The sequence below is a fragment of the Sapajus apella genome, unplaced genomic scaffold (assembly GCF_009761245.1).
Source record: "Sapajus apella isolate SASKATOON/1434 unplaced genomic scaffold, GSC_monkey_1.0 scaffold152, whole genome shotgun sequence".
NCBI lineage: Eukaryota > Metazoa > Chordata > Mammalia > Primates > Cebidae > Sapajus > Sapajus apella.
In genome coordinates this window covers 532,728-543,086 of record NW_022437092.1, presented here as the reverse complement: position 1 = coordinate 543,086, position 10,359 = coordinate 532,728, and the positions used below count along the sequence as shown (strand labels likewise).

Sequence of the window (10,359 nt, the reverse complement as noted above, 5' to 3'; positions counted from 1 at the left end):
GCTGTGCTCTGGGCACCATGGTAAGGGAAAGTGGGCCAGGGGATCAGCCCATTGCTTTTAAGAAAAGGTTGATTTGGCTGGGCATGGTGGCTCATACCTGTAATCCCAGCACTTTGGGAGGCTGAGGCAGGCAGATCACAAGGTCAGGAGTTTGAGAACAGCCTGGTCAATGTGGTGAAACCCCATGTCTACTAAAAATACAAAAATATTTAGCCAAGCATGGTGGCAAATGCCTGTAATCCCAGCTACTTGGGAGACTGAGGCAGGAGAATTGCTTGAACCCGGGAGGCAGAGGTTCAAGGCAGAGGCAATGAGCTGAGACTGCTCCACTGCACTCCAGCCTGGGCAACAGAGCAAGACTTTGTCTCAAAAAAGGAAGGCTAAGGTAGGAGAATGGCTTGAGCCAGAAAGGTGGAGGCTGCAGAGTAGAGATCAAGCAACTGCACTCCTGTTTTAGACGAAAATGTCTGCCTTCATGAAGCTGAGGGTAGACAGGCCGACATTAAAGTAGATAAAACAAAAGCTTGATATGAGAAGAAATATCACAGAGGAAAATAAAGCTGCAATAAGTGATGGGGTTAGAAGTGGTAGACTTGGGAGTTGTCAATTTATAATAAACGGCCAGAGGCTGGGCACCATGGCTAAAACCTGTAATCCCAGCACTTTGGGAATCTGAGGTGGAAGTATCTCTTGACCACAGGAGTTCCAGACCAGCCTGGGCAACATACTGAGACCTCGTCTGTACAAAAATTTTAAAAATTAGGGGTGGTGGGGTGGCTCATGCCTGTAATCCCAGGACTTTGGGAGGCCGAGGTGGGTGGATCACCTGAGGTTGGGAGTTTGAGACCAGCCTGACCAACATGAAGAAACCCCATCTCTACTAAAAACAAAAACAAAAAATTAGCTAGGCATGGTGGTGAACTGTGGTTATAGCTACTCAGGAGCCTCAGGTGGGAGGATTGCTTGAACCTGGGAGGTGGAGGCTGCAGAGAGCTGTGATTGTCCCACTGCACTCCAGCCTGGGCACCAGAGCGAGACTCCATCTCCAAAAAAAAAAAAGCCAGGAAAGGAGGCCTCATCAAAGAAGTGACATCAGTGAAGGAGAGACCTGAGGGAGAGGCCATGTAGGTATCTGGGGAAGATCCAGGCAGAACAGTTTGTGCAAAAGCCGTGAGGTGAGAGCTTGCTTGATGTGCTAGAGGAACAGTAAGGGGCCATAGTGGAGTGGAGTGAATGAGAAAGCAGATGAGGGTGGGGAGATTATTCAGGGATTTGTGAGCTGCAGAGAGTACTTTAACTTTTTTTTTTTTTTTTTTTTTAAGACTGGGTTTCACTAGGCGTGGTGGCTCACGCCTGTAATCCAAGCACTTTGGAGGCTAAGGCAGGCAGATCACCTGAGGTCGGGAGTTTGAGATCAGCCTGACCAACATGGTGAAACCCTGTCTTTAAAAAAAAAGAAAAAAGAAAAAAAACTGGGTTTCACCATATTGGTCAGGCTAGTCTCGAACTCCTGTCCTCAAGAATCCACCCGCCTTGGCCTCCCAAAGTGCTGGGATTACAGGTGTGAGCCACCGCTCCCAGCCTGTACTTTAACTTTTATCCTAAGTGTAGTGGGAGCCATGGAAGATTCTAAGCAAGGAGGGATGTGACCTGACTCGGGTGTTCGTAGGCGCCCTCTGGTGGCCACTCTGAGAGAAACAGGCTTAGGAGGCCAGGGCCAGAGCTGGAAGACCAGGTTGGTAGTCCATGTGGGTGGGTGGGTGATAGTGAAGGTTCTGGCCAGGTTGGGAGCCCTGGAGTGAGAAATGGTTGGATTCTAGATACGATTTAATGGTAAGGCTGGCAGGGTGCAGTGGCTCACACCTGTAATCCCAGCACTTTGGCCAACATGATGAAACCCCATCTCTACTAAAAATAAAAATTTACTGGGTGTATTGGCAGGCACCTGTAATCCCACCTACTTGGGAGGCTGAGGCAAGAGAATCACTTGAATCTGGGAGGCAAGGGTTGCAGTGGGCTGATTGCGCCGTTGCACTCCAGCCTGGGTGACAAGAGCGAAACTCCATCTCAAAAATAAAAAAAAATAATTAAGGCAAAGCTGATAGGATTTGCTGCTGGGTTGGTGTGGCCACTGGGTTGATGTGATAGCCTGTGACAGGAAGAGAAATCCACATAACTACTTTTGACCTCATCACCTGGAAGGACACAGCTAACACACAGGGTTGGGCAGGCTGGGGAGTTGATTAGGAGCTGGATTTCAAGTGTGTTAGGTTTGAAGTGCTTGCGAGATTTCTGCAAGGAGACATCTAAGAGGCAGTTGGCTTTCTGGGTCTACAGTTAGAGAAGGGATCCTGGCTGGATTTCTTCCTTCTTTTCCTTTTCTTTCTTTTTTTTCTTTTTGAGATTTTTTTTTTTTTGAGATGGAGTCTTGCTCTGTCTCCAGGCTGGAGTGCAGTGGCGAAATCTTGGCTCATTGCAACCTCTGCCTCGCAGATTCAAGCAATTCTCCTGCCTCAGCCTTCTGAGTATGGTCTCAATCTTCTGCCCTCGTGATCCACCCACCTCAGCCTCACAAAGTGCTGGGATTACAGGCATAAGCCACCGCACCCAGACTTTCTTTTCTTCTTTAGACGGGGTCTCACTCTGTTGCCCAGGCTGGAGTGTAGTGACACAATCTCAGCTCACTGCAACCCTCGCCTCCCGGATTCAAGCAATTCTCCTGCCTCGGCCTTCCGAGTATCTGGGATTACAGGCATGTGCCACCACACCCAGCTACTTTTTTTTTATTTTAGTAGAGATGGGGTTTCGCTATGTTGGCCAGGCCTGTCTCAAACTCCTGACCTCAAATGATCCACCTATCTCTGCCTCCCAGCTGGGATTACAAGCATTAGCCCCACCACGGCAGGGCCTTTTTTTTTTTTTTCTCTTTTTTTTTTTTTAGACAGGGTCTTACTGTGTTGCTCAGGCTGGAGTGCAGTGGTGAGATCACAGCTCACTTCCTTAGCTGGACTTTTATATTCAGGAGTCATCAGTTCATATGATTAAATTAGTAAGACCTAAAGCCCTGAAGGCCTGAGAATGCAGAGGCTTGGGACAAGAAGAAGCCATGATCCTGGGACAGTGGCTGGCTCATTAATAAGTAATGCCAGGGCACTGATGTGGGTATTTTCAGAGAGCAGAGCTAGGGAAGAAGTAAGCAGGGCACCATTATAAAAGCTGGAAGAGCCGGGCGCGGTGGCTCAAGCCTGTAATCCCAGCACTTTGGGAGGCCGAGGCAGGTGGATCACGAGGTCAAGAGATCGAGACCATCCTGGTCAACATGGTGAAACCCCGTCTCTACTAAAAATACAAAAAATTAGCTGGGCATGGTGGTGTGTGTCTATAATCCCAGCTACTCAGGAGGCTGAGGCAGGAGAATTGCCTGAACCCAGGAGGTGGAGGTTGCGGTGAGCCGAGATCGCGCCATTGCACTCCAACCTGGGTAACATGAGTGAAACTCCGTCTCAAAAAAAAAAAAAAAAAAAGCTGGAAGAGGTGAAACCCCATCTCTACTAAAAATACAAAAAGTTGGTCGGGTGCTGTGGCTCACGCCTGTAATCCTAGCACTTTGGGAGGCCGAGGTGGGTGGATCACCTGAGGTCCAGAGTTCAAGACCAGTTTGGCCATCATGGTGAAACCCCACCTTTAAAAAAAAAATACCAAAAGTTAGCCAGGCGTGGTGGTGTGCACCTGTTATCCCAGTTACTCGGGAGGCTGAGGCATGAGAATCACTTGAACCTGGAGGTGGAGGTTTCAGTGAGCCAAGATCGTACCACTGCACTTCGGCCTGGGTGGCAAAGTGAGACTTTGTCTCAAAGAAAAAAACAAGCCTGGAATAAGCTCTGCTTGGTGGTTGTGGTGGAGGAGGAGGAAAGAGAGGAAAAGGAGGAGAAAGAAGAAGAAAGAAGAAACCTGCAAGAACTCCCAAATCTTACTTAGCATAATGCCTGCCAGGAGAAATCAGACTAACAACATTTGAGTAAAAACCACTAGCAATTTATTGAGCATCTACTGTATACCAAATGCTTTAATGTCATTCTTTCATTTCATCCTCACGAAAGCTCCATGAGGTAGTCACTCACATCGCCACTTGAAGGAAAGAATTCAGGCAGGACAATGACGGAGACCTCTCAAGCAGTGGGGGTTGGGAAGGAGGGCTGGTGGTCAGGGTGGGCTGGTCCAAGAGTCTGGAAGAACCCCCGCCCCAGCACAGTGCCAAACCCCAGCGGGCTGCGAGAGCTGGTCAAAAGTGCAGGTGGACTTGACGAAGGTATACGAGGCTTATCCAGACCTGGACTCCTGCCTGTGTGCCCTGCAGGGACCTGGTTCGCTGTCCTTAGGGGGGCTGGGCTCTTAGATTTCAGGCCAGATTCTCCTCCTCCTCGCCGATAGGGCTGGGCAGCCAGGGTGGTGCCGGACCCCGGGGCCCGGGCACGGTCACGGTGGTAAAGGGCTCGGCAGGCCCAGGGATGAGGCCAAGCGGTTCAGGACCCGCAGGGGGCGGGGGCGGGGGCTCGGGCTCTGGCAGGCCGGGGTCGAGCGGCGGGTCCCTGCAGCTGCACTCCGGGGCCGCGCCTTCGGGGACAACCGCGCATGAGCAGCTGGCCCCAGTAGACGCCTCCGACACGCAGCTGTTCTTGCGGAGTAGAAAGGACAGGCGCCGGCCCAGCGGGCCTCCCCCGGCCATGCCCGCGCCCGCCGGCAGGAGGCGCTGCAGGAAGTCGCCGGGCGCCTCGCCAACCGGCCCATCCAAGCCGTCCAGCCTCTGGAACTGCATGTCTTCTTTGGCCAGCCTGCGGGACGGACAGTGGGGTGAGCCAGCGCTGCGGTCTCGCCTTTTGTTGACAGAGCGGGGTCCCAGGCTTTCAGATTTCCCTGACTCCACCGCCCCTTTGTCCCACTTATCCCCAAAGACCTTAGCTCCTAAACCCAGAGCCTCGCCTCACCCTCTGTTTCCACTTAATCTTAGATCTCAGGCCGAGCACGGTGGCTCACACCTGTAATCCCAGCACTTTGGGAGGCCTAGGCGGGCGGATCACGAGGTCAGGAGTTCGAGACTAGCCTGACCAACATGGTGAAACCTTGTCTCTACTAAAAATACAGAAATTAGCCGGTAAGGTGGTGGGCACCTGTAATTCCAGCTACTTAGGAGGCTGGGGCAGGAGAATCGCTTGAACCCGAGAGGCAGAGGTTGCAGTGAGCCGAGACCACTCCATTGCACTCCAGCCTGGGCGACAGAGCGAGACTCCGTTTCAAAAAAAAAAAAGTCTGCTCGCCTCGGACTCCCAAAGTGTTGAGGATTACAGGAGTAAGCCACTGCCCCCAGCTGATTTTTATTTTTTGAAATGGAGTTTTACTCTTGTTGACCAGGATGGAGTGCAATGGCGTGATCTTAGCTCACTGCAACCTCTGCCTCCCAGGTTTACGTGATTATCCTGCCTCAGCCTCCTGAGTAGCTGGGATTAAAGGCATGCGCCACCAAGCCCAGCTAATTTTGTATTTTTTTTTTTTTTTTTTTTTTTTTTTTTTTTTTTTTGAGACAGAGTTTCGCTCTTGTTACCCAGGCTGGAGTGCAATGGCGCGATCTCGGCTCACCGCAACCTCCGCCTCCTGGGTTCAGGCAATTCTCCTGCCCCAGCCTCCTGAGTCGCTGGGATTACAGGCACGCGCCACCATGCCCAGCTAATTTTTTGTAGTTTTAGTAGAGACGGGGTTTCACCATGTTGACCAGGATGGTCTCCATCTCTTGACCTCGTGATCCACCCGCCTCGGCCTCCCACAGTGCTGGGATTACAGGCTTGAGCCACCGCGCCAGGCTAATTTTGTATTTTTATTAGAGATGGGGTTTCACCATGTTGGTCAGGCTGGTCTCAAATTCCTGACCTCAAGTGATACACTCGCCTTGGTCACCCCCACGTCCGGGATTACAGGCCAGAGCCACAGTGCCTGGCCTTCATTTTAATTTTTTTAGAGACAGGCTCTTGCTCTGTTGCCTGGGCTGGAGTTCAGTGATGTCATTATGACTCACTGCAGCCTCATACTCCTGGGCTCAAGTGATCCTCCTACCTCAGCCTCCTGAATAGCTGGGACTACAGGTGCACACCACCAAGCTTGGATAATTTTTTATTTTTAGGAGAGACGGGGGTCTCATTATGTTGCCCAAGCTGGTCTGAACTCCTGGGCTCGCTCAATCCTCCCACCTTAGCCTCCCAAAGTACTGGGATTACAGGCATTGAGCAACTGCTCCTGGCCTCAGCCCTCATCTCCTTTGGTATCATGTCTGACTCGTCTGATCCTCGATAACCTCAGCCCTTAGATCTGTCCCCACTCAGTGGCCCGTTCTCAGACCTTGACCCTGTACCCTGACTCCTACCTTAGCCTCTGCTCTTATCACAGTTCTGAGACTTTTGCTCTTATCCCCATCTCTAGAGTTGAGTCCCCTTAATTTTTTTTTTTTTTAGACGGAGTTTCGCTCTTGTTGCCCAGGCTGAAGTGCAATGGCAGGATCTCGGCTCACTGCAGCTTCTGCCTCCTGAGTTCAATTGAGTCTCCTGCCTCCACCTCCAGAGTATCTGGAATTACAGGCATGCGCCACCACACCTGGCTAATTTTGTGTTTCTAGTAGAGACGGGGGTTTCTCCATGTTGGTCAGGCTGGCCTCGAACTCCCAACCTCAGGTGATCCACCCACCTCGGCATCCCAAAGTACTGGGATTTTTTTTTTTTAAGACGGGGTTTCACCATGTTGGTCAGGCTGGTCTTGAACTCCCGACCTCAGGTGATCCACCCGCTTTGGCCTCCAAAGTGCTTGGATTGCAGGTGTGAGCCACCACACCAGGCCCCCTTAATCTTTTCAATCAGATGCGTCCTGCAGAGCCTTAAGCCCTGCCCCAGGCAGCCCTGCCCACCTCACCCACTAGCTCACGTGATGTCGAAGGTGGAGCCCTGGAAGGAGGGCTGCCGCAGCTGGAAGACCGTAGCCGCCGTGTAGGGGGCGCGAGCCTCAGCAGCGTCCCAGTACAAGTCCTTCTCCAGCACAGCCAGGTCGTCATACATCTCGTCCACTGCCAGCATGGACACCTACGAGTGCAAACACGCAAGGTACAGTGGGGGTAGGGCAGTGCACCGGGACCACGGGGTGAACCCCTCTGGGTGGGTGGGGACCACAGAGGGAAGAGTGGTCCAGGACGAGACCTGGCAAGTTTTGGTAGGCCTGGGACCAGGACCCTGTTGAGCACTCTGGAATGGTCTCACCTGGAGCCTGAGTCTCACCTGGAAGTTTCGATCGATCAGAAAGTTGGTCTCAAAGTCATCGTCATCCTCTCCGAAGGGGTTGATGAGCTGCTCAGCTACCTGAGTGGAGAGGGAGGAGTTAGGTGGAAACTTGGGAACCCTGTGCCCGCCCCACCCATGAAATTCCAGTCTGGAGCACCCACTTACCTTGAGCCAACCGGCGTAGAAGAAAAACTGCAGTAGGGTGAAGATGGGCACACACAGGTCTAGGTCATGGTCTTTGTAACCCTGAGCTGGGTCCAGGAACTGGCGACCAATGAGGCAAGCCAGGAAGTAGCTGTACAGTGCGATGGTCACCACCTGGGCAGTGCGGGGCAGGGCTCAGGGCGGTCATTGAAGGCCAAGGCTAGGATTGGGCATCATTATGACAGGGGCCATAGCTAGCTCTCAGTCCCCTTGAAATCATGCATCAGGGCCACTGACATCGAATATCAACGGAGGCGTGACGGGGTTACCTGGGTGTAGACGAGGGGTACGCTAATCCAGTCGTAGTGAAAGAGCATTCCACATTTGCCCCGAAACACATTCAGCTCCTGAGGGTGGATATAGGTCATGAGGTGGCCTGAATGGTGAGCTCACACAGGGATATTGAGTGTGGGTGCCTGGGATGGAGGTGGGTCGTCACCTGGTGGGAACTGGGAGTGTGCTTTGGGGGTTCTAGGGAGGGTATTTTGTGGTGGATGTGCACCTGGGATAAGGGACCATGCACCCAGGGGCTGCCCCTGAGGGCGTTGGAATCTGCCCCATGGAGGTAAGTGTGCACCTGGTAAAGGTGCTTGAAGTCGGCCTCGTAGGGGTGCGCAGCGGGCCGCCGTTGATACAGCTCCAGGGGTACAATTTCCCTGGTATTCTACATGAATGACCTCCTAGTGGGCCCACCTCGAGCAGCAGCTTAAGGGCGCTGTTGTCACGGATGCGGCCCTCGCGCCGCGCCTGCGCCGCCAGGTTGGAGAACCAGACGCACGGCACCCAGTACTTGTTGTAGGACGAGTTCAGGTTTTCGAACTTCTTGCGCTCCTCGCGGGTCATAAACCCTGGAGGAACGAGGTCAGGGATAGCTCGCCCCTCGACCCCCTCCTCCCGGTCCTTGCCAGATCCCCTCGCTGCCTCTGGCCAGGGACTCACCCGCCTCCACTACGTGGTCTATGGTGGGGAAGCGCTTGAACACCGCGGTGCTGACAGAGCGCAGGATGAGCACTGCCGAGAGCCCTGCATAGCGCATGAGTGTGCGCCGGTAGAGGCGGCCGCGCTCATCGCGTCCGTGCACGGTGCCCGCCACCACGCACATGAGCGCGTCAGGCAGCGGCATGCATAGGTACTGGTTCCACCAGCGGTGCACCACCAGCGTCACGTAAAAACCTGCAGGCGAGCGCGGAATGGGGGCTCAGTGGGGACACCAGGGCCAGGAGTTTGGGCACCTAGATTGTGGGAGAAGGGGCAACATAGGGGCTGCATCAGGGAAACCTGAGTGGGCTCGCCAACCTGATCAGCTTGGGCTGGGAACTTGGGGGTTCAGCCCTGAGATCAGAAAGGCCAAAGCAACCCTTTTGGGTCACTGGCTACTTGGGAGTCACCTCGGATGTGGCATTGGGATCCCAGTATGGGATAGAGACACAGAACCCATGTTAGGGGCATGTGGACAGACTGTTGCTTGCTGTGAGAGTGTAGGAACCTAAAACAAGGAGAGGGGGGCCTGGTTTGTGGGGGTGTACATCAGGGACACCTGGTCAGGCTTGTCACAATAGCCACACCCAGCCCCTAAGTCAGGAACTTCTGAAGGGGTTGGGGACAGGGTCTACATCAGGGAGCTTTGGGCAGGCTGGGGTCACATGTGGTCACTGGGGGACCAGGACTTAGAGAAATGCCCCCAGGCTGGAATTGAGAGGATGGAGTCCTATGGGGTCCCTGGAGGATTAGGGGGTTGTTCCCGCTAGTAACACAACAGACACTGGTGAGAATCCCCAGGGTGACCAGAAATAAGCCTGTGGGTGAGACGGAGCTCTCCTGGAGGTACCTCAGGGGGCACTGTGACTTAGGTGACACCCCAGGTCTCAGATGTTCGGGGCCACATCTGGCATCTTCGTAGTGTGGATCCAAAACTAGGGGGGTGTGGTGGGGTAGGATTTGAGGGGAGAGTCTCAGAGGGGTAGAAATGGGGGCTCCTCAAAAGGCATGAATGGAAATGGGTTTCTCAGGGACATAGGAACGGGGGACTTGGGGGCTGGACCGCACCAAGCACGAAGGAAACAGGAATGAGGCTGGCATACTGGTCGCAGTAAATGACAAGCTTCTCAAAGTAGCGCTTCTGCCCTTCCTTGAGCACAAAGCTGCAGGGTAAAGAAGAGGGGTCACAGGTCACAGGGGCGACTCTGTTCCCAGCTTCAGATCTCTCTTGCTGTACCCCTCTCCCTGGCCTCCTCTTATACTAGCTGCTCCCAGCCAGGCACAGTGGCTAATGCCTGTAATCCCAGCACTTTGGGAAGCCGAGGTAGGAGGATCACTTGACATGAGAAGTTCAAGGCCAGCCTGCCCAACATAGTGAAACTCCGTCTCTGCTAAAAATACAAAAAATTAGCCAGACACGGTGGCTGGCACCTGTAATCCCAGCTACTCTGGAGGAGGCTGAGGCAGGAGAATCACTTGAACCAGGAGGCCGAGGTTGCAGTGAGCCAAGATTGTGCCACTGCATTCCAGCCTCAGTGACAGAGTGAGACTTCATCTCAATTAAAAATATATACTGGGGGCCGGGCGCGGTGGCTCAAGCCTGTAATCCCAGCACTTTGGGAGGCCGAGGCGGGCGGATCACAAGGTCAAGAGATCGAGACCATCCTGGTCAACATGGTGAAACCCCGTCTCTACTAAAGCTACAAAAAACTAGCTGGGCATGGTGGCGCGTGCCTGTAGTCCCAGCTACTCAGGAGGCTGAGGCAGGAGAATTGCCTGAACCCAGGAGGCGGAGGTTGCGGTGAGCCGAGATCGCGCCATTGCACTCCAGCCTGGGTAACAAGAGCGAAACTCCATCTCAAAA

General features: G+C 53.5%; 1 protein-coding gene across 3 annotated transcripts in view; it reads right to left on the bottom strand.

Annotated features, from left to right (window-relative positions):
- Positions 1-4,013: 4,013 nt before the first annotated feature.
- The window catches only part of BEST2 (bestrophin 2), an 8,016-nt gene continuing 1,670 nt past the window's right edge, over positions 4,014-10,359 (bottom strand). For all 3 annotated transcript variants that reach the window (XM_032265857.1, XM_032265858.1, XM_032265856.1), the window contains 8 exons: positions 9,564-9,658; positions 8,457-8,690; positions 8,211-8,365; positions 7,787-7,864; positions 7,479-7,631; positions 7,311-7,391; positions 6,964-7,118; positions 4,014-4,832 (listed from right to left, as the gene is read on the bottom strand). In XM_032265857.1, the coding sequence (XP_032121748.1) occupies positions 4,400-4,832; positions 6,964-7,118; positions 7,311-7,391; positions 7,479-7,631; positions 7,787-7,864; positions 8,211-8,365; positions 8,457-8,690; positions 9,564-9,658 (1,384 nt within the window). In that variant the 3' untranslated portion in view covers positions 4,014-4,399. The remainder of the gene's footprint in view (positions 4,833-6,963; positions 7,119-7,310; positions 7,392-7,478; positions 7,632-7,786; positions 7,865-8,210; positions 8,366-8,456; positions 8,691-9,563; positions 9,659-10,359) is intronic.